Raw genomic sequence first — 24,680 nt, 5'->3', positions numbered from 1 at the left:
ATGTTTTAGGCATTAAGCGTAATGCCTGCACATATTTTTCAGGATTTAAGCTTAAATCCTAGGATTTAAGACTAATGCCTAACATCATTTAGGCAATAGACTTACTGCCTAGGCGTTAGCTTATTGCCTAGGATTTAAGCTTAATGCCTAATTTCACTTATTGCCGCTAACATATATATATATAAATACCCGAAACTACGGGAAATACACATTTTTTTTAACATGATCTTCCTTCAAAGCATGCATAGAACTCCTTTACTAAACCTTGATTACTGCTTAAAAAACAATGTCAGCATACTTTCAACCACTAAATATGCAGTTATTTCTACCTCAGGCATAGATTACCTTAGCTGTATTTGGCAAAACTTTAAGGAATTTTGGTCCTCAATGCTCTTCAACTTCGTACTTTATTTTGCCTTTTTAACTTTATTGGGATTCGAGCGTCTCTGATGAGTCTTTTGTAGAGGAAACGCGTGTCTGCCGTATATACTAAATTTAATCCTGGTATCTATGATGAGTTTATTTATATAACTTTTTATATGACTCTCAGCCAAACAGTTCACTCAATTTAAAATCCCTCTACTGTCAAACTGGTATTTGCATCTGACGCAATTATACAGCAATGTTAAGTACTAGAACATTTCAACTCTGTCTCAATATTTTATGGACTTGGTATTTTGTATTATATAATATTTGTTTTTATATTTATACATGTTATTATACATTCATTTTTATAGTTTGCAATATAGAAAACAAAGAAATACGAACAGCCATGCACGTTTGTTTTCACATTCATTATGGATGGTGTGTGTGGTTATGAGCATCTTACAAGCTGAAAATGTGGAATGTTCAGGTAATATAAGTGACAATCAATTTAGTTTATATATTTTTAACTCAAAAATAGGTCGATATACCTCAGTTTCATTTTGTGATATTTGAAATACTAGTAGCAAGAAATATTATAAAATTGGTAAGAGGGATAACAATGCAATATTAGCACGCAGATGTGTTGTTAAAACCTACATCAAATACCTGTATAGATAAAGAAAGATGTGATATCAGTGCCAATGAGACAATTCTCCATCCAAGTCACAATTTATAAAAGAAAACCATTATAGATCAAGGTACGGTCTTCAACACGGAGCATTGGCTCACACCGAACCGTAAGCTATAGAGGACTTAAAAAATACAAATTACATAGGACAGGTGCAAACAACTGCAGCGGGATTAAACGTTTTAATGGTACCAAATCTTCTCTCTTATCTGAAACAATAGGTTGACATAACAACATAGATTTGCATACTATAAAATACAAGTATTAGCCTTTCAAAAATGGCTAGCCGTCTCTTAGCCGATGGAAATGGAAAGTGTTCTCGCTTTGTAGATTAATTCATTTAGAATAGCCAAGTGCATATCAATCAACAAATTTTACCACACACGTGAGGTCACACGTTATGAAGTAGTATTTATCGTTTAACGTTGTTGATTACAAAACCCCAGAAGATTCGTCTATTTATAGATAAAAGTTACCTGTGTACCAATATCATGAATATGCATGATAAATGACCATGCAAAATCTAATTGCTAAAATAGAGAGGACAAGTCCGATACCCTACGGGATTGAAGGACATTTACTAGTTTTGGATTGTCCTAACCAATCAATGAACTTTGATTATTCATGTCTCGTAATATCTTCCAATCAGGTAGTGAGAAGCATTCACGCACTGACTGTCCATCGTTCAATTCTTAATACCGTCTCCGATGAGACGATAATCAATTGAAATGGCTTAGCTCAATCAAAAGACGTAGTAACACAAATGAACATACAGCGAACGAATTAATTTGATATATGATACAATGTAAATACAAAGTTGATAAGAATAAGAGATGAATAATTAAACTAAAAGTGTGTAATGCTAAACAATTTCAGAAAAAAATCCTACATATTTATATTCTTATATGACGTAGAAATGAGAGGCAAAATATATACTAAATGAACATTCAATCTCATAAATCAAAGCAATCTGACAACGCAATGGCTAGTAAAGGAAACATTCTCTGGATGCTCCACAAATGGCCCATCCTGTTGTTCTTATTAGTTAAAACCATGTGAAAATGACTGTTATCTCTGTTCAGTTATTATTAACGCTCAAAAGGAGTAGGTCCGGTAAGGGCCGATTTTAGCCTCAAATTTCAGGTTCATCCAATTAAAGGTTTTAGACACTTTTAAACACTTTAGTGTCTATTTCATTTGATTCGATTAGTTTATGTGACAGGATTTAACTGATTTAGTCATTGGAAACGCTCCGATTCAGGCTTAAATATGAAAAATCTATCAAATATGCCCAAGAACGTCACTTTTCAGATGTTTTTTGTTTAACATGAAAGTGGCCGCATCCGTGTTCTTCCTCAACCTTTATATATGTTATGTATTATCATCAAATACAACTTACATTTCAATATTATGAATGAACACGAATGCGGCCACTTTTCATTTAAGACGGAAATCGTCTAAAATCTATCTAAAATGCTAAAATTGTGAAGATTTCAGTAATTTAGCATGACTTCATGATGCTAGTACCCGATATATGTGCATTGTATTGTCAAAAGAGAGTCCATGTGTATGTAGCAGAAGCATTCTACATTCGAATAAATAGCTGAAAGATTACATTTTCACAATTTTGTAAAACTGTTATATTTTGAGGCCAAAAAGTGGTCTTAATGAACCTACTCCTTTATTATTCAAAAACGAACAATATCATTAACAGTTTAAGGCCTAAAACTAAGGGTATATTTATTTGGTATGAGAACTTGCATATATATATTATTTTGATATGGTATTTAAGTTAGCGTAAACATGCAAACATTGGAGTTATTCTTATAAACTAGATTGTAAACGAGTTGCCAATGAACCATGTATCGACTTTTTATATTGCAGATATTGTGACATGGAATGTAAAGACAAAGCCCATTTTGTTTGGAGAGACATTAGAATTAGTATGCAAAATATTCGACGAGGAAAATTTGTGTAAGGGGAGTTTCCAGCAGTGGTATGGTAGTAAACAGGACACACTTCTTTGTCAAGATGGAAATTGTAGAAACGAAGAAAAATACACATTCAAGAATAATGCTAATTGTATTAACTCACTATTGATACATAACCTATCTATAAGCGATGTTGATATTTCATATTCATGTGCATTTGGTAGAAATGAGATGAAAAAAGGATTAATGATGAAAGACTATACATTCTTAAGTAAGTTTGATTTTTAAATATTATTATACCATGTTGGTTTTGTGAGATTTTTTTTTTTTGTGAAAGTCTAAGTCAAATAACCTTGATTTTTGAAAAAAAAACCTCATATGAGTTGGTCAGACAAGCAATTGACACTGACTGTTGATTTGGAGTTTTAATAATCTATTCTGTTTTCTTTTTTTATTTGTAGAGCTTCCTAGAAACAAAAGCGTTAGTCCGTCACTGACAATAAATGACAGTATTGTACACGTTTCTTTGACAATTAATGATATTTATCCTAAACCAAACTGTACTATTATACTTCACGTAAGTATGACAAACAATGGTATAATATTTAGTGATTCGAACGAGCAATACTAGAATAGTATGGGAAATAAATACAACATGGGAACAAAATTATACGCTTATTCAATGTGTGGGTCGTCGTCTTATTGACAGTAAACCTTCTACATTATCGGGAACGAAATAATAGTCCGAGGAATTATGCGCCATAATGAAGAGCTCATTTGTTTCATTAAATGATAAGATTTAAAATCTACTGTTGATTTTTTCTGGGACACCATTTTTTGTTGATTGAGAATATTGTGCATTTTATATTTACACTTGATTTCGTGAAATTTCAAAGTATCCATTCAATCAGGTAGACAATGTGTACATTTTTAAACATTTAAATTCGTAGTTCATTTGTACCCACAAAAATCCGTTGCAATTGGTATACCACGAATAATAATGAATTAAAAGTAAACTTTAATTGTATAACCCTCTCCTAACCTATGACAGTACAACATAAGATCGAACTATAAAAGCTCGTTGAAAAAACTGAACTCATCAGATGAATAGACATAGAAATATATCTAATAAAAACGCATAGATCTAAATCACGTTCGATGTGAGCCAAGGCTCCATGTTGAAGGCCGTACCTTGACTATAATTGTTTTTTTAAATTGTTACTTGTATGGAGAGTTATATATCTCATTGGAACTCATACCCCATTTTCCTATATCTACATAGTGGACGTGGCCGGGTAGATTTACATCCCAATAACAAAACTACACTAAGTACAGATCTTAGAGAAGTCGAGTATCATTTTGGTGTTCGACAGTTGATGTTTCGTTTCCAAAGCGATACCCGAGTTCTAGTTGATATGCCCCCATTGCGGATCGTATTAGATGATACAAATTAATTAGTGCAATCAAATATACAAGTAGTTCATGTGTTTAAAGATGTTAAACTGACTGTTTACTTTTTGGAAATTGGACACTATGAGCAGATTTGTCATTTTATTCTAAATATTGTGTTATTCATGAATAAGTGTCATCATAGTCATATATTATGCTGAACATTGATTGACATTACATCATTATAAAAAAAAAAATAAGAGCTCTATTTATGTTCTCATTACAGGATAAAAATATAACGAAAAAAGCTAATATATCATCTACTGTTACTCTAGATGGCATATTCTTTACCTACAAGATGCATATAATGCACGCTGTTAGCAAAAAAGATTGTGGATCTCTTTTGATTGTTAGCTGTTATATTGGAAGCTTTCCTGTGACCAACTTCTCAAAGGAATTAGATAACTGTACTGGTGTGTTTAATACTGTTAGACGTGTATAATATATGTGTACATATAAATCAAAAGAACACAATCGCTATTGACTATATTTAGTAATTCATCATTAATTTATCATTTTCTACACATTAATGAAATGTATGTACAAGACAAGATTATGGCAGTTTTTATCATTCGTTTAATGTATTTGATCTTATGACTTTGCAATTTTATAATAGATTTTCTGAATTGTCCGTGGAGTTTGGTATTTTTGTTATTCATCGCTTAAGTTATACCATCAAATTCACAATTGAAGCACATATTATTTTGATTTTATTGTGATTTAAAACTTGAAGGTTTTACTAAATGAAGTCTACTGCGATTTTTTTTGTTTTATTTCTATGTAAAAATGTATCTGTACACACTTGCAGCTACATCTTTATTCTCTCTCTCTCTCTCGAACTATTATGCTGGTGCGACGTACGATAATCAACAATCATTCAACGAGAATAATCCAGCACCTATATGTCGGCTTCAGTTGGCCCTTAATCTAAAATTAAAAATAATACACGACTAACAAAGAACACAGTCTTCTGAATTAGGAAAGGAGGCAGGGTTAAACATTGAATGATTTACATGAAATACATTATAAATTGCACGATAAAGCAAATAGTATATTCCAATTCACAATACAAATATTCATATCATAAGGCAAGCCAGTGTCACAAAAGTTCGCTTTCATTTCTATTCAAATATTTCTATTACAAATAATGAAAACACAGGTTTAATCCCTACAAGCAAATTACTCGAACAAAATCTTAAATTTAATCTTACAAGAACGTCATATACAAACTCAGTTGCGGTATGTGATTACTCGATATTTTTGGCTATTCTTTATCGTCACTAACAAACGTTTCAAATATATTTATGCTTTTATTGATTTCAAAATTGTTGGTTTTACAGTTCAAGAAGAATGTTAATCAAGAAACAAGTTTGAATGCATAAATTTTATACAGTGCTTTTTTTTACATATCCCAAAAATAAAGATACCAAGATTCATAACAATTAAACCAGTTTTCATTCATAATTTACTTGCAAACTAATGTTATATAATTACGCAAAATCTGAGCGCAAAATGAAGTATTCAGTGTACATTAAAGGGATAATAGTTTTCTTAAACTAAATTTAACAGGAATATACCGCATTGTCAATTATAAAAATAATTTTCTTTTCTTATGGTTGTATCATTTCTTTGTATTAGATTTTACCAGTGATCCATGGATCGGAAACAACTCAACTTTGGTCATATCAATGATAACTCTTACCACTGTTACAGTAGTGGTTATTTGCTTGGTCATTTGTGTATTAATAAATTTCTACAGAAAAAAGTCTAGAGGTAATATTTATTTCCATTTCCAACTGCACTTAAGTATCTTCAATGGAATCTAGTTCTGTAAATTTTAGGAAATCAATTTTGTTTCCTTTTTGATCCTCAAACTATTTTTGTCAATATATGGTGTTGGATTGTTTCAAAAATACGGCTTTACGTTTGTTTGTATTTCTACATCACTTCGATGTTGATGTATGTTAAATTGCTGTTATGCAACATGACAATACGTTTGATGAAACAACATAAAAGCAGTTTGAAATATTTTTATATATTTTTGATATACTAAATTTGGAGCTTGCTTGCACATTCCCAGGCAATTAACCCGATGTAATACAACCTAAAATTGAACTGGTTTTAAACTCTTATGTAACGAGTGCAAATTCTCAACTAAAATAACTGTTGATGTATTAAGAATAAGATTTATGTTTATTTTTAGATAAAAAAAATAACACAAAGCAAGAATCAAGAGAGACAACTCAGTGGATTACTGTCGGAGACCAAAATTCAGATACGGCAGAAGACGGACATATTATACCTCTTGAGGCTATGGTATTTTGTTATTGTTATTTACCTTGATATAGGAAGATGTGGTGTAATAATTTAAAAAGTAAACCATTATAGGTTAAAGTACGACCTTCAACACGGAGCCTTGGCTCACACCGAATAACAAGCTATATAAAGGGTCCCAAAAATACTAGTGTGAAACCATTCAAACGGGAAAATCAACGGTCTAATCTATATAAACAAAACGAGAAACATGTATATATTACATAAACAAACGACAACTACTGTACATCAGATTCCTGACCTTGTTCTCTTCATTGAATTGTATGCTTTGCCAGTATTGAATAGCAACACAATTTGTTCTATATTCTGAAACTGCATATTATTCAATTGAACTCAAATTGATATTGTTTGTTCAGAAAAAAAAAGAAATAAAAAAAAATGGTAGTTGAAATAAAAAATGATTTCTATAGGCTTTGGTGGATAGCAAGATATGTACTACTTTGAATAGTTGGTTTACCTTTTGTTGAAGACCACCGGGGGAAATTATTTTTTGTTGTTAAAACAATATATATCACCATCACACAAGTAAAGTACATGTATACCACATCTTCTGACTTTTATATAAAGCATTCTCAAATGCAAATTTAAGGTGTAAGAATTGAGATCAAAACATAATATCAAAGAATGTGGTGTTGGTATCAGGTATTTCATACGTTTATTGTTAAATGTAAACACAAATTGTGGTTTACACACTGTGTAGAAACTTAAAGGTTAATATTAAGTTCTTGTGATATAGATTTTTTTCAAAGTTGTATGCATTTTTGTATACGTCGATTAGGACACGCTGCCAATTCAATGACTCTTTTATATAGTGGCATCGGTAGGGTTACTACGTGTGTACCTAGTACATTCAGTGGCAGTTTTGTCTTGGCATCGTATTTTGTGAATTGTTTTGTGCCCTTACTTGTCATCGTAACTATTCATTCAGCAAATAGTGTTCTCTACGGTTTTTTTTAAATGAACATTGTTTTTTTAACTCACTTCTTTAGATTGTTTTATTAAGTTCGTCTAACGTCGATTAGAATGTGGAGTAATGCGATCGTAAAAAAAATATTAAAGTCACGCCACGCGAGCTCGTGATTTGGTTTTACTTTAGCTCGTGGTTTGAGCATCAGTGATACATCTTCCAATCTTTGACAAATGTTGGAGAACCATTTAAACGCCTTTATATTTGTATTTCGTAAATTCTGTATTCAAAAAATATTGTTTAACGGTTTCAACTATATCTTTTGCTTTCTGGGTTTTACGCTATTTAACATCAGTTAGAATTAAACAGCCTTTTTTGTAAAGTAAATTTAGTATAGCATGTATAGCTAACGTTATAACAAGAAATGATATTATTTGAAATATGTTCACATTATCAACCGTAATAACTCATACCAGTTCGAGCAGTAAAGTTCAGGATTAATTTTTTTTTCAGATATTCAATAAGGCACAAACAGACGACACCCGGGACAGCTGTTCAGAAATGACCGACATAGCATACACAACTTAAATCGAAACTAAAATACAGTCATCAGTTTGCATATGATGATAGTTTTAGAACATGTCATAATTTTGATCAAGAAGATGATTATGTCTAAATAGAGTGTAAACGTGTACTGTATGTTAATATAGCTTTGCGCTTTCGATTTATTCGTAACCTTTGTGCACAGAATTACACAAATTACAAGCATGTCAGAACATGAGCATGGTTGACAGAAGAAATGATGAGTCAATGCTTCTATGTAACGATTGTGTGGATTGTTAATGATGTGCGCTCGAAGGCTTGCGTTACATCGAAGGTGTCTCGATTTTTGATTTTATTGTTACATATTAACACTTTATATTCCGTTTTTTTTTTTATCAGGGATGAATCTAACTAACGAAAATTTGTAACACAAGAGGATGGGTCATATTTACATGCAAGCATGCAATAACTAGTCAGTGTTCTATTATGTTGTATTTTATTTTATTTTATTATTGTTTCATTGTCATAACAAAAATCATTGTAATCGTTGTATGCAATCAAAACCCGTAAAGGTCAATTATAGTAATAATAAAGTATTATTGTCTATTTTATTTTTTTCTATTCTTTACTATGGAGGTCATGGGTTCGTACTGTGTTTATTTCAAAGACAACTAGTTCTTGATTTGTGTCCACTAAATATATATTAAAAAGTGTTTAAAAAGCATCAACTTAGCTGACAAAATTTTGAAAAACTATATCTAGTATTTATAAGACCAATTTTTATACGACCCCAAAAATTAAAAATGTTTTGGTCGCATATTGGTATTACGTTTGCGTCGTCCTCTGCGTCGTCGTCGTCGTCGTCCGAAGACATTCGGTTTTCGCACTATAACTTTAGTATAAGTAAATAGAAATCTTTGAAATCTAAACACAAGGTTTAAGACCACAAAAGGAATGTTGGGATTGATTTTGGGAGTTTTGGTACAAACAGTTTGGAAATTAGGGGCCAACAAGAGCACAAAAAAGCATTTCATTGGTTTTCGCACTATAACTTTAGTTTAAGTAAATAGAAATCTATGAAATTTTTAAACAAGGCTTATGACCACAAAAGGAAGGTTGGGATTGATTTTAGGAGTTTTGGTTCCAACAGTTTAGGAATTAGGGGCAAATAGGGCCCAAATAAGCATTATTCTTGTTTTTTGCACAATTACTTTAGCATATTAAGTAAATAGAAATCAATGATATTTAAACACAAGGTTTATTACAACAAAAAGAAGGTTGGGATTGATTTTGGGAGTTGATGTCCCAACAGTTTAGGAATAAGGGGGCAAAAAGGTGCCCAGATATGCATTTTTCTTATTAGTTTTTGCACAATAACATTAATATCAGTAAATAGAAATCTATGAAATTTAAACACAAGGTTATTGACCATAAAAGGAAGGTTGGAATTGATTTTAGGAGTGTTGGTGCCAACAATTTAGGAATAAGGGGCCCAAAGGGTCTAAATTAAACTTTGTTTGATTTGATCTAAAATTGAATAATTGGGGTTCTTTGATATGCCGAATCCTCTCTGTGTATGTAAATTCTTATTTTTCGGTATTGTTTTCAAATTAGTCTTCAAATCGGGGTCCATAATGTACAAGATTTTATGTTACCAACTTGCAAGCTGACACTGACTCCACAATCATATATTCCAGCAACAATTAAACTTTTGAATGAATAGTCTTAAAATGTAAGTTCGAAGAAATTTCAAGAAATAAGTTCAAGAAATTAATAACGTGTTGTTTTCAATATTTTAGATCACTGTGTCGATACCTCTGCTGGTGGACTATCAGTCCCCGAGGGTATCGTCAGCTCAGTAGTCAGTATTTCGGTACTGACATGATTTAACAAACTTTTCTAAAAAGTTTCCGTTTATACATTTATAAATTATTAAGAAACTAAGGTTTCAACTCCCTCAGGCAAAGTTGGCTTTAAATGAATTTGGCTATTTATTTTAGGTATTTTTGACATACAGCTCTTCAACAGTTTCGGTACATATACATCTTCGGATTTCAAATGTTTGGCTTTGAGCGTTCCTGATGAAGGTAAATCCAGAAAAGCGCTTCGGACGCAAGAAATTAATAACGTGTTGTTTTCAATATTTTAAAATGTAAGTTCGAAATGTAGACTTGTTATCAAAGTTCAAAGAAGAATGACAAAACGACGACATTCGAAATGAGAATCAATCTCAACATTATTTATATGGTCAAAGAAAAAAAAGATCCTTTTTTGCTTTTGGCAAATTTAATATGTTTAAACTAAACCAAATATGTACAACATAGTTAGTCATTGCAAACTTTTCTAATGAGTTGACCCTGTTAGTAACTAAAATAGATTTATAACAGCAATTTTCAAAAAATAAACAATGCCTTTTGAAGTATACTGTAATTCAGTCTACTCGTTTAGGATACACTGTCATAATATCAAACAGGAAAAGAAAACTAAATAGCCACGAGAACTTAGGATGTATTACACGCTATAGGGATAGTCATATCCTGGCAGATACGTTTTTGTTTGAAGTACTTCCTTATAGACATCCACTTTAAATTATTTACTCATGGACCTTATAACATTTTATAAATATATATATGTCATTCAATACATCGAAGGATGTCGATTCAGTACTTGTGATGATGTCATGTTTTTGTATATTTTAACAATTTATTCGCGCTTCATTTTGCTGCTTTGTAAATTAAAAAAAAAAACAATATTTTTCTTTAGTCTTAAGTTGTCTGCAATTTTTTTTATTGACAATGTTATCATTTTCAATCATTACGTCTTTGAATTTCTGAAAGATCTGAAAGAGAGACATGATAGAATTTCAGTGGTAAGTTTAGGAGCAAATCAAAGGGTGCAATTGGTTGAGCAGGACTATTCCATTTTTGTCTGATAAACTGCAACTAGACCCATTTTGAAGTGAGTTTTGTATGGCTTTTGTTTATTTTTTTTTGGTAAAAAATATATTCGTTTGGTCATTGCTTTGTATGTTTTTTTTACGATTTTTTCTTCTTTTTGTTTGTAACTGAACCCTTGAAACTTCCTCTTTTATTTATATTATCTATAATTCGCCTATATTGAAACAATTTAAAATATAGGTTGAATAACAGTAAAGGGGAGATAACTCTATTTTTCATTCTGTTACATACAAGTATTATTTTACATCACAGCCACTTTGAAATTTATACCTAAGCTTTCAAATACAGGGATACATGGTATGCTAACCAATGGGACAATTTATCACCCACAGCACAACATGTGCGTATTGTCGTCGCTTTATCACCGTCCGGCTTTCTTAAACTAGGTAAGCCCTATTTGTATAGTAAACTATGATAAGACGTAATGTGACAAATACGAAACAGTTCAACCGAGAAAAAAAACACACGATCTGTTCTGTAATAAAGCAATAAAAGCAAATAAAAAATGGATAAAAGCAAAAAATGTATATATTTGATGTATACTCTTGGGACCGGCACTTGCATAATGTAGCAGGAAACAATATAAATGCAAACACTCATACATGTACCCTCAGGCAATGGTGTTGCAGCACAACATAATGTTGATAAGTGTCACGAGGACATCATACGTTTACTCTCCTTAAAAAGTTATTCTGAATAAATGAAAACCATATTGCTATCAACATGTTGAGTTTTTTAGTCGAGTCTTAAGCTGAGATATTTGTTTTATGATATTCATCGTTTTTTGAAGATATATTGAAATTTCCTTTTACGTGTATAAGAACTCTTTTAAAAGTACTATTAACAGTTTAAACAACAATTCCAAATAAGAAAAAAAGTCAACAAAGAACTGAACTCCGAGGAAAATTCACAACGGAAAGTCTTAAATTAATTTGAAAAATCAAAAGCTCAAACACATCAAACGAATTACAACTGTCCTATTCCTGACACAGACAATACAGACAATATCTTAATTAGAAAGTGTTGGATTGAACCCTCTTTTATCCTCTTTAATTATATCCAGCTAAACCTCTCACTTGTCCGACGCTCGCATCAAATTATATTGACAACACTGCGTGTACAAAACAATCAGACATAGAAGGTAAAAATACAAAAATACAGCAGTCAACTGTGCGCTATAATCTTAATCATTGAACATACCCAAATATAATACAAAGAGGCACAAAATGGCATATAAACCAATCAAGAAAGTGATTGAAAACAAACAACTTCGGATCATTTAAGGTTCCGTCTTTGGTTTTGGTTAACAAAACTACATAATAAAACAGTAAACTATTGTTTCATCTCGGTCTCTAGGAAATGTTCTACAACTAATGTATCGATGATTTTAACTAGTTCATTAATTACTTCCACACAATCTTTTGATATTAAACTACATGCTTTTTGTGGTCGTTTTTTTTCAAACTACACTTCCGCACAATCGTTTCTAACAAATGGTTTTCATTTTCAATAAGACGGTCGTTTGGGAAAACTGAATGCAAATATATTAACTGCAACTTATTTAAAGCATTTTTCACCTCTAAGAAAAATAGGGCGAAAAATTCCAGAGAAACATTCAAACTCATAGATCAAAACTATTCTGACAACGCAATGGTCAAACGAAGAAAAATACACACAAGAGAACAATCGACACAACATAGAAAACAAAAGACTAAACAAAAACTGAAGGTGATCTCATGTGCTCCGGGAGAGTTAGCAGATTCCGGCCCATGTGGCCCCCGTCGTGTTGCTCGTGTTATTACAAACCTGGTAAAAAGTCTAATTCGGTTGATCAAATTCACGAAAAGGGAACGTGATTGTACAAATACAGTTATGAATCAAGGAATATATCTGATATCATCGTGGAAACGTTTATGCCATACGGTCAACCAACTCGTGATGGCGCCCGTTTAATGAAGGGATATAGTTACTTGAGGTGTGGTGAGATGATTGAAGCTGTTTATTGTCTCCTTGATAATATTTATGAACGTGTCGGCAACAAAGTTTATCAACAGTTTTTACGTATTCCTATTGGTACCAATTGCGCCTCTTTAGTATCACTGAATCCTGCAAATCCTGCGAACTATTGAAGAAAAGCCTACAAAGGACATTATAATGGATATGAAAAATCGAGTATAACATGAGAAATAAAGAAATGTGCGCAATACCTTCGAAACTATTAACAACAAAATCCAATACTTGATGTGCGTTGAGATGATTAAAGCTGGTAATTGTATCCTTGATAATATTTATGAACGTGTTGTCAACAAAGTTTATCATAATTTTTTACGTATTCCTATGGGTATCAATTGCACCTCTTTGATATCACTGAATTCTGCAACTCCTATTTTGATTTTGTATTTTTTTTCTGTTACTAGATTTCCAAGCTTGTAACTTATTCATTTTTGCCTTATCAAGTAAACTGTTTGTGATATTTCAATCTGTATTCATTCAATAGTATTCAAACTCTGTATTTGGAATCTTAATAACTCCTTCGTAACTATGTGTAGATGCATGTATCTGCTGCAAAATACACCACTTCCTACACTAGTAGCCAGTAGTATAGCTAATATGTTTATACTAGTAAAAACTATAGCTACTTAACAGCATTTTCATCTTGAGATAACCAAAGCTACTGCATTTAATCTCATCAAAATAGAATCACATCATTAATGTAGATTGATAGGATAACGGCATTGATATATCTTGTTTGAAAAATAATAATTTATGATATGAATTGTACCGATTCGAATTAACTTTAACGAAATTGAAAAACTACAAACACATTAAAACTAAGGATGTAAAAATTCCAAAACAGGTAAATAGCTATATAAGTACATGACCAAAAGAATCCTTACTGTATAACCACAAGTGGCATACAATAGTTAATCAAATCCACTCTTTATATGGTATAACTGTAAATACGGACAGATAGAGAAAATTATTATAATTCACGTCGTCGGTATAGTATAAATTATGTCTTCGATTGTTATCTTAAAGTGCGTACTTAAAGTACTCTTGAGTCGTAAGCTTAAGTCAATTGTTACAATTGAAAAATAAATAAATATCAAGAGTTTATTGATATTACATTTGTAAGTGGTGGAAATTCGTTTTTATTGTATTATGATTATAAATTTAAAAAAAAAATATATTGAATAAGAATATTCTTAAATGACTTCTTAAATGTGTGGTAGTGTAGGAAGATGGTGTATCTTTTTTTTTACAAACAGAATGAAATCTTCTTTTTTGTTTTGAATGAACAGCATGACTGTATGTTCATGTAAACTACTTACTTTATGAGGGGAAAAGTATAAGTATAAACTGTTAGGATTTGGAAATTTTTTATAATCAAAAAGCTTTACAAAACAATTAGCGAGCTTTTTAGAATAAAAGGCTACTAAGTACATAAGAACGGATATGAAAAATCTGACTGTGAAAAAATCGGAAATGACATGAGAACTAAGAAATCTGCGCAATACTTTACAGACTATAAACTAGAAAATCCACACAAGAACTTCACAAATCAAAACTCGAAAAATCAATAACAACAAAAAGACATATAGCATTTTATCAGGTTTTGTCTTATAAATAGTTGTACTAAAACTCTTTTACACAATAATCACAGACATTTTTTATCGGACTTCTCCAACTTGAAAGATTGATTTCATTTCACTAACTGTAGATTTACACCAATGAATCAAATTTTTTACTGACAACATTGTTTGTTCCTTCTTCGACAGCTGTGACAACAATTTCAGTGCTTTCATAGGTGATTCTGACATTAATAGGCCGGTTTTTACCTTTTTTTGTGTCTGAAATATTCAAATGGAGGGAACCCAACTTTTTTACATTGTCCCCTCGTCCGCTATACGTGTATTTCGGATACGAGTCAGGTGAAACGAAGATATCAATATTAGCAGTATCGTCATTAGAACACGTTGGAAGAAACTGACGTTCAAAGCAATTATTGCCTAAAATAATGTTATCCCCTTTCTTAACAATTGGTTGGAAGATGTCCGTACACATTTCCCTTTCATCATACACTTGCCGCAATTCTGGTGGATGTGTTTGTGAGTCAAACGGAAAATTACAGGCAATTCCATATGTTCTTGCGCAAATTCTTTCAGGTATCACCTCTGGAAAATGACCAAAAATGACTGCGCCTTTTAAAACGGATGATACAGCGTCATGTGGACGCAACACATTTATTTCCGAAAACTCCGATTTAATTTGTTGGTACAATAAGTCAGAATCAGAAAAACCACCAACCATGAGTATCGTTCTAATGTTTTGAAGTTCTTGTTTTTTAAGCAGTTCTCGTACATGTGCAGTGATTGCATTGAGAGTTTGACCAAACAGATTTTCCAATACATCCATCGGAAATATTAACTTATCTCTTGTTCTAGTAATACCTTTAGAAGATTCAAACTCTGATCCTGTAGAGTCCTTATATTTATCAAATAAATTTCGCGGAAACAAAAATCGTGTAGTGTCTTCGTCATTTGAACCAATTATTTTCTTACGATTTTCAAACATCCTAAATAAATCAAGACAATCACGCATATTGGATTTTTCAAATTCGCACCAAACATCTTTGCCAAAAATTTCTTTTACTGTATCCAGAAACTGTATATCTACTTCTGCTCCTCCCCAGGGTCCTCCTGATGGGGGACACAGCTCAATTAGTTGATTCTTTGTCTGCACTTCATATGCTGTGATGTCAACTGTGCCTCCTAAAAGGAGAACATAAAAATGTTATTAAACAAGATTCATGTATATAGGTATAATTTTTTTTTAAATTATTCACCACTTATTCAAAGTGTATTTAGGGTTTAAGTTCATTAGGTGTCTTCGAACGATATAAAAAATAAATGGGAGGGAAGTCGAAATCAAAATGCATTAGATCCTAGAATTACCCTTACAGAACGTTAAAAATTTCCGAAACGGTTATTGTGATTGTAATTCATATTCACTATTAAGTACCTGCAAATCTAAATTTAAAACGAAAAAAAAAATATCTAAGAATTTATTACCCAATAACTAAGTCAATATAATAACCATCTATATAGGTTTAGCTTTAAATGATCAAACAGTAAAAATAAGGTTACAAATGTCATATATTCACTTTTTTTTTCTTATGTTTAATATGTTTAACGTTTACATTCTAACCTCCACAATCTAGAACAAGAAACTGGTGTCCGGATTCAAATGTGGACAAACAAGCATTGTTTCCCACAATCTTTTTCTGTAGCGTAATATCCTTACAATAGATAGCTGCTGCTTCGGGTTCATAGGCTAAGGATAATAAATCGTCATCAATTCCTGCCTAAAAATGACGGAATCATTATTAAAAGAAATCAAACATACAAATAAAGAAAATAATATACCTAACAATTAAATTGTTGACATCTTCGAGCATAGTAATACAGAAAAAGGGACGAAAGATACAAGAGGGACAGTCATAGCACAGAAGATACAACATAGAAAACTAAAGACTAAGCAACACGAACGAATAATACAAGAAGGAAATTTATTTTAAATCTTTTTTGTCTCAATTTGATTGTTTTTAAGTTAGAGATATTGTTTATATAAGTTAACAAAAGACAATTTATAATGTCAGCTTCGATTCATTTGTCATGATGACCTATAATGTCTGAATTGATTTTATAACTTTTAGAGATTTGATGAGATTGAATAGCACAGTAAGTATACAGAAGGAAAATCTAAAACATAAGTGTGAACCAGGTTCCACCCATCATTTTTCTTAAAATTTCATGTACCAAATCAGGAATATGACAGTTGTTATCAAAACGTCCGTTTCCATGTATGTTGTTTTGCACTTTTGTTGCACATCCGTGTTTCTGTTGTTCCGTTGTTTTCTTCTAATAAATGACATGTTTTCCTCGGTTTTAGTTGGTAAACTAGGTTTTGTTTTCTCTCTATCAATTTATTACTTTTAAACAGTAGTATACTGTTGCCTATGTTTATCTTTTATTCAATTGACTGCATATCTTACGAACTTCGTCGCAGTAGGTAACAGCACGGTTAAGATAAGGGTCTATCATATATATGAACATTTTAAACTGTATGGAACAGTGTTAGTTTACTGTAAGGTTCAGTTTTTGATAGTAAGTTTTTATTATTTTCACGTGACTGATTGCCTGTCTTATCAACAGGTACCAGATTTGGTGCAGGATCGTCTTACTTCTCCGGTGCACATCAGATCCTCCTGTTTTAGTGGGTCTGAGCCGCTGTGTCTTTTTTCTATGTTATATTTTGTGTTCTACTTTCTTGTCTGTTTGTCTTTTTCATTTTTAGTCATGGTGTTGTCAGTTATTTTTTTCGATCATTGAGTTTGAATGTCCTTCCGGTTTCGTTGGCCCCTTTTTCACCCACTGTTAAATCTGATTGGTCCATTAAAACTGTCATACCCAGTGTGTATAATACTAATTGAAATAACCAATGTCTCCTTAATTGTATCAGCTGAATGGGCTAGATAGCATATACATTCAATAGGGAGTGTGTATGATGCATATCTCATGAATTGTATAGCTTAGTCAGACCATATATATGGTACATTCAAGACCGAGTGTGTATAACATTTACCTGATTGGCTGCCTGCCTCATGAACTGTTTAGCCTGATCGGACCAGATAGCTGGAACAGTTAGAACCCAGTGTATGTCTTTCAGCTCAACAAAATTCACATTTTCATGCAAAATTTTAAGGAAATCATTTCTTAAGAACTTAATACATTCTGATACGACCACTAATGATTGTAGTTTATGACCATTGACATCTTTCATCATCCGTCTTCGTGAAATTTTTCGTCTTGCCTTAAACAGATAATTTTCTTGCAATTCACATTTTGAAATTTAAAATGCTGATTATAAGATGATGACGAGGAGGCGACGAAGGCATTATGACGTTACATTTTTGGTACCTTTCTTTAAAATAGTGTTATTGTTGTCCCTTCTTTTGGATTGTAACGCACACACAGAATAGAAATTAATGATAACTAAAAAAAGCAAGTTTTGACGTGTTTCTAGATGGTTCTAAGGACCAGCAACTTCCAAAAACCAGAATATTAACGAAAGGGAACGTCTCTTTTGTTGTAAATTTGTGTCTAGAGTTTCCCGTGTAAAACGGAAATATTTAAAATAAAAAAGGACAGTTGCTAAAGTAAGTTCCTTAAGTATAATTCGGCATTACATTAAGAAGTTCTTGATTATTTAGCGAAAACGTAGCATTACTGTGAATGCAATTTAGACGGGTCGTCACTGTTTTTGGTCAATTACTGTGATTCAGTAAAATGACAAGTCTGATATCAAAATCATATGAAAAATATGTATTTGAGACCAAGATGACATCATATGAAAACATATGTTTAGGCCAAACGCATGAAAACATATGAAAAACATATGTCTGCAAAATCAATATGAAAAACATATATTTTCTATGCTTTTATAAACATATGTTTTCATATGTTTTAAAATGCTCAAACACATATACTCTCAGTAATTCATGTGCTAATTTCACATTTCTTAATCGGTGTGAGAAAAATATTTCTTATCACTAGTGAACTATCTATTCTAGGCAAAAAAAAATACTGAACTCTGAAGAAAATTCAAAACAAAAAGTCGTGCATAACGATATTTCTCCACTCTGAACAGTAAAATTTTAATGATTTGCAAAGCTCGGCAAGTCTCGCGCTTTACACATTAAAATTATATTGTCGCGAGGGGAGAAATAATAAATTCATCATAGATACCAGGATTACCACTTGTTGCAATGGTGGAATCTATATTCCTCATGTCGGTCCAAAACATTTAAGTTAAAATTTTAAAACTGTCAGCATAATCATCAACCATCAAAACATAAAAAACACAACTTAAACATATTTTACACTCCAAAACAAATTAGTTGAACTACTTACATATGTTTTATTACAAAAGGTTCTTTGTGCGAAGTGATGGAACCAGTTGAAAGCGTTTAAAGATTAGTTGTAGAAAACTTACTACAGGCCGAAATGAAACGATATTTTGGCATACCACCACCACATTGTCTGCTGCTTAATCGGTCGGTACAATCACAAACCGCTTATGTTTATTCAGATATAATTAAAGGTCCAACAATAAATAAATTACATTCCTGCAAAAAGAATTCCTTATCATATCAAATTCTATCTACATTTTTTCTCTCCAAGATTGATAATATCCTTACTCTACCTTAAGCAGTTTTTATGAGAAATTGAAAGTTTAAATATTAAAGAATCTTTGACAATGTATAGACTTTCACTTATATTGAATGATTAAATATGTCCTACCTGGCTAGTTTCATCAGAAAACAAAGTCATCTTAAATCTCTTAAAATATTTCCAGTCGGTTGCTTTGTTGTCGTCAACCAATTCTGCATATTTACTTTCTGCATCATACCCAAAGCTGTGAAACTTGTTCTCAGGAGTGAATAAAACTACTGTAGGTGTTTTGTCTGTAACTAATCCGTCACCAGATTTCCAGCCCCCTTTTGTCTTAATGTCCGAGCGATTTTCTTTAAAATCTTGACGTACCGAATAGGCCCATCCTGAATACGTTGTTCCAAAATCTAAGGCGACAACTATCAATGCATTTCCCTTTGGAGAGTTTGATTTGGCCATGTGAAACACCATAGGCTTTTAGACTAGAAGATGAAAAAATAAAAAGAATATATTTTTGAATGAATAAACGAATGATGTTAAATGATGTGAGTTATTATTGCGTGTGTACGCAATCCATCTTCGTCTTGCAATATTTAACTGACAGCAATTTCACTTCCATGGTTAAGTGATCCAAAACTTAGGGGCAGGATTCTCCATCGATCAGAATTTTTAAAAGATATACCAGTATACTTTTATCTATACTAGTTACAAGTCGTGACTAAATATTTGGTCATGCTCTAATTTACCTTTTAATCAAATAAAGTGTTTTATATAAAGCGATTTTATTGTTTTATGCAGTAGTGTCATATTGTTATATAGAATGAAGTTGTAATTTTATATATCAGCATTTCCATATTTTTAAAATGTGCCTGGCCATTGTCCAAATAATTAACATTTATACCAATAAAATCTTAAATCATGACAGAGGGGAAAGTTCAATTGTTTAAATCTTACAATAACTTTTGGATTGTGTTTTGATTATATAAATTAATACCCAATTTGTGTATAAAAAAAACTAGAGGCTCTAAAGAGCCTGTGTCGCTCACCTTGGTCAATGTGAATATTAAACAAAGGAAGCAGATGGATTCATGACAAAATTGTGTTTTGGTGATGGTGATGTGTTTGTACATCTTACTTTGCTGAACATTCTTGCTGATTACAATTATCTCTATCTATAATGAACTTGGCCCAGTAGTTTTAGTGGAAAATGTTAGTTAAAATTTACAAATTTTATGAAAATTGATAAAAATTGACTATAAAGGACAATAACTCCTTAGGGGTCAATTGACCATTTCCGTCATGTTGACTTATTTGTAAATTTTACTTTGCTTAACATTATTGATGTTTACAATTTACCTCTATCTATAATATTATTCAAGATAATAACCAAAAACAGCAAAATTTCCTTAAAATTACCAATTCAGGGGCAGCAACCAAACAACGGGTTGTCAGATTCATCTGAAAATTTCAGGGCAGATAGATCTTGACCTGATAAACAATTTTACCTCCATATCAAATTTGCTCTAAAGGCTGCGGTTTCAGAGTTATAAGCCAAAATATACATTTCACCCCTATGTTCTATTTTTAGCCATGGCGGCCATCTTGGTTGGTTGGTCGTGTCACCGGACACAATTTTTAAACTAGATACCCCAATGATGATTGTGGCCAAGTTTAGTTTAATTTGGCCCAGTAGTTTCAGAGGAGAAGATTTTTGTAAAAGATAACTAAGATTTACGAAAAATGGTTAAAAATTTACTGTAAAGGGCAATAACTCCTAAAGGGATCAACAGACCATTTTGGTCTTAAAATTTATTTGTAGATCTTACTTTGCTGAACATTTCTGCTGTTTACAGTTTATCTCTATCTATGATAATATTCAAAATAATAACCAAAAACAGCAAAATTTCCTTAAAATTACCAATTCAGGGGCAGCAACCTATCAACGGGTTGTCCGATTCATCTAAAAATTTTAGGGCAGATAGATCTTGACCTGATTAACAATTTTACTCCGTCAGATTTGCTCTAAATGCTTTGGTTTTTGAGTTATAAGCCAAAAATTCGATTTTACCCCTATGTTCTATTTTTAGCCATGGCGGCCATGTTTTTTGATGAAATGGGAATTAAAACACAAACTTTATTCTAGATACAATAGGAATCAATCAGATGAAGTTTGGTTTGAATTGGTTCAGTAGTTTCAGAGGAGAAGATCTTTGAAATAGTTTACGACGGACGACGACGGACGCCAAGTGATGGCAAAAGCTCACATTTCCTTTTAGGAAAGGTGAGCTAATAATGTAACAATGAGATAGCGTAAATATAGACTGCTTTGAGGGTGAAGGGGGATTTTTTTGTCTCTGAAATTCTAATATTGAAACTAGCAACCACACTGCTCCGTGGATAATGTGTTAGCAATTTGTATCATGACTTTAGAAACAGGAGAAAGGTGTCAGTAACAATTTCCGCTTTGAAAAAAAAAGAATATAAAATTGAGAATGGAAATGGGGAATGTGTCAAAAAGACAACAACCCGACCAAATAAAAAACAACAGCAGAGGGTCACCAACAGGTCTTCAATGTAGCGAGAAATAAATAGTAGAATGGAGCTGAATATTGAAATACTACTTTTTGATAAATATTCCTTAAGTAATGAACTAGAGCAGTTCTCGCTCGGACACACACTCCATAATCTAGTATATTATAAGAGCATAAACCTGAAGCACGGGGAGGCACTCTACTGCCTCCACACGGCACTAAAGACAAACTCTGTAAAAAATATAGAGCAGTTCTCGCTCGGACACACACTCCATAATCTAGTATATTATAAGAGCATAAACCTGAAGCACGGGGAGGCACTCTACTGCCTCCACACGGCACTAAAGACAAACTCTGTAAAAAATATAGAGCAGTTCTCGCTCGGACACACACTCCATAATCTAGTATATTATAAGAGCATAAACCTGAAGCACGGGGAGGCACTCTACTGCCTCCACACGGCACTAAAGACAAACTCTGTAAAAAATATAGAGCAGTTCTCGATCGGACACACACTCCATAATCTAGTATATTATAAGAGCATAAACCTGAAGCACGGGGAGGCACTCTACTGCCTCCACACGGCACTAAAGACAAACTCTGTAAAAAATATAGAGCAGTTCTCGCTCGGACACATACTCCATAATCTAGTATATTATAAGAGCATACACCTGAAGCACGGGGAGGCACTCTACTGCCTCCACACGGCACTAAAGACAAACTCTGTAAAAAATATAGAGCAGTTCTCGCTCGGACACACACTCCATAATCTAGAATATTATAAGAGCATAAACCTGAAGCACGGGGAGGCACTCTACTGCCTCCACACGGCACTAAAGACAAACTCTGTAAAAAATATAGAGCAGTTCTCGCTCGGACACACACTCCATAATCTAGTATGTTATAAGAGCATAAACCTGAAGCACGGGGAGGCACTCTACTGCCTCCACACGGCACTAAAGACAAACTCTGTAAAAAATATAGAGCAGTTTTCGCTCGGATACACACTCCATAATCTAGTATATTATAAGAGCATAAACCTGAAGCACGGGGAGGCACTCTACTGCCTCCACACGGCACTAAAGACAAACTCTGTAAAAAATATAGAGCAGTTCTCGCTCGGACACACACTCCATAATCTAGTATATTATAAGAGCATAAACCTGAAGCACGGGGAGGCACTCTACTGCCTCCACACGGCACTAAAGACAAACTCTGTAAAAAATATAGAGCAGTGCTCGCTCGGACACACACTCCATAATCTAGTATATTATAAGAGCATAAACCTGAAGCACGGGGAGGCACTCTACTGCCTCCACACGGCACTAAAGACAAACTCTGTAAAAAATATAGAGCAGTTCTCGCTCGGACACACGCTCCTCCTTTTATAATCTATTAGACAGATTAATATGTCGGTTATTAAGATCATTAAAGTCTTGGCGTCCTGTTAGTTTTTATGCAACATCTGTCTTTTATATCTGGACTTGTGGTTTTAAAATCATTTCCAAAATTCATTTCCACATAAACTTACTTTCGCTTTCGTATATATAATTGTTTGATTTGTCACTGCGTAGTATAGGAATTCCACGAGAGTCAACCATTGTTTTTTTTATTATTATTATTATTTGAGATATTTTGAAATAGATAAATTTGATGTTTTAATGAAAATTTATATAAACTTTGTATATGTACATTTGTTTCGTGTGCGCTTCTAAATTTACCTTCAACGGTCAATGCTTCAAACAAAAATATTGAAAATCTACAAAAACAATGGTATAATTACTTGAATACTTGAGAAAATGTTTGACCAGAAATGACCATTAATGATAAGAAATTACTCTGCATAAGGTCAATTATTCTTACCTTTTGGGAATATCTCATAACACACCATTTTAAGATTTATATTAGCTTGATATCATACTTCCTTGAAGATTACGAATGGATACTAAGAATATAAATAGGTTGTCACTTTAATAATTTACTATACGCGATAACGATTTGTATTGTGTTCCAATACAGTACGTTGACATAGATTTACTCACGTCTAATAACTTGGATGGGGAGTTGTCTCATTGGCACTCATACCACATCTTCTTATGTCTTATATATATGAGTGCTCAATCAACCATCTATAACTGTCAGTGTTTTTTCTCAACGGTAATCATACACGTACTACATCAGTATTTGTATATTTTCAGGAATATGACAATCGTTTGATGTGTTTTATCATTTGATTTTGCCATTTGATTAGGGACTTTCCGTTTTGAATTTTCCTCCGAGTTCAGTGTTTTTTGTGATTTTACTTTTTTTTTTATAGAAATGGACATTCAATTTCTTCCCCGAAAAGACAACTGTAGTTTATTTATGAATGTTAACAATAACATACACAAATCGTCATCACATTTACATTTCTGAATTTCACTAAAAAAAGGTTTATTATTTGATTATAGGTTGAAAAACTTTCAGTGGCAAATATTTCAGATCGAGAATGAAACAACATAAAATACAAAAGGAAGGCCTATAGTAATGAAGATCGTTTGGGATGGAAGTCGGGGTAATTTGTACCGCCAATTGAAAATGAGGACACTTGAAAATTGGATAGTGCGAGCTAAATAGAATGGCAATAATGATTATATCACTTTTAAGTGTATCTAAACATATAAATATGCTTAGAAAATTAAACTTACGGTGATCTAGAAATGGGGAAATGTGTCAAAGAGACAACAAACCGACTAAAAAG

General features: G+C 32.4%; 2 protein-coding genes across 4 annotated transcripts in view; one reads left to right on the top strand and one right to left on the bottom strand.

The window, feature by feature from the left end:
• Positions 1-9,787, top strand: part of LOC143074963 (uncharacterized) — a 42,715-nt gene extending 32,928 nt beyond the window's left edge. The window contains exons 4-10 of one of the 2 annotated variants that reach the window (XM_076250165.1): positions 738-853; positions 2,939-3,256; positions 3,447-3,562; positions 4,661-4,847; positions 6,073-6,207; positions 6,638-6,750; positions 8,189-9,780. In XM_076250165.1, the coding sequence (XP_076106280.1) occupies positions 738-853; positions 2,939-3,256; positions 3,447-3,562; positions 4,661-4,847; positions 6,073-6,207; positions 6,638-6,750; positions 8,189-8,263 (1,060 nt within the window). In that variant the 3' untranslated portion in view covers positions 8,264-9,780. Of the gene's footprint in view, positions 1-737; positions 854-2,938; positions 3,257-3,446; positions 3,563-4,660; positions 4,848-6,072; positions 6,208-6,637; positions 6,751-8,188 lie in introns of both variants that reach the window. The other variant, XM_076250166.1, reaches the window with a different exon arrangement.
• A 4,985-nt stretch (positions 9,788-14,772) lies between these two features.
• On the bottom strand, positions 14,773-24,043 carry LOC143074962 (heat shock 70 kDa protein 12B-like). 2 transcript variants are annotated; one of them, XM_076250164.1, is made up of 5 exons: positions 23,983-24,043; positions 19,539-19,891; positions 17,821-18,048; positions 16,384-16,540; positions 14,773-15,947 (listed from the first exon to the last, which is right to left on the bottom strand). In XM_076250164.1, the coding sequence occupies exons 2-5, from the start codon at positions 19,878-19,880 to the stop codon at positions 14,899-14,901; spliced, it is 1,776 nt and encodes a 591-aa protein (XP_076106279.1). In that variant the 5' UTR covers positions 19,881-19,891; positions 23,983-24,043; the 3' UTR covers positions 14,773-14,898. The 2 variants fall into 2 exon arrangements, with proteins under 2 accessions (XP_076106279.1, XP_076106278.1); XM_076250163.1 differs by lacking the exon at positions 23,983-24,043 and adding an exon at positions 23,804-23,923.
• Between the last annotated feature and the right edge of the window lie 637 nt (positions 24,044-24,680).

Source organism: Mytilus galloprovincialis, chromosome 5 (assembly GCF_965363235.1).
Source record: "Mytilus galloprovincialis chromosome 5, xbMytGall1.hap1.1, whole genome shotgun sequence".
Classification (NCBI taxonomy): domain Eukaryota; kingdom Metazoa; phylum Mollusca; class Bivalvia; order Mytilida; family Mytilidae; genus Mytilus; species Mytilus galloprovincialis.
Note: the sequence above shows the minus strand (reverse complement) of the source record. Positions and strands in the feature narration are given on the sequence as shown.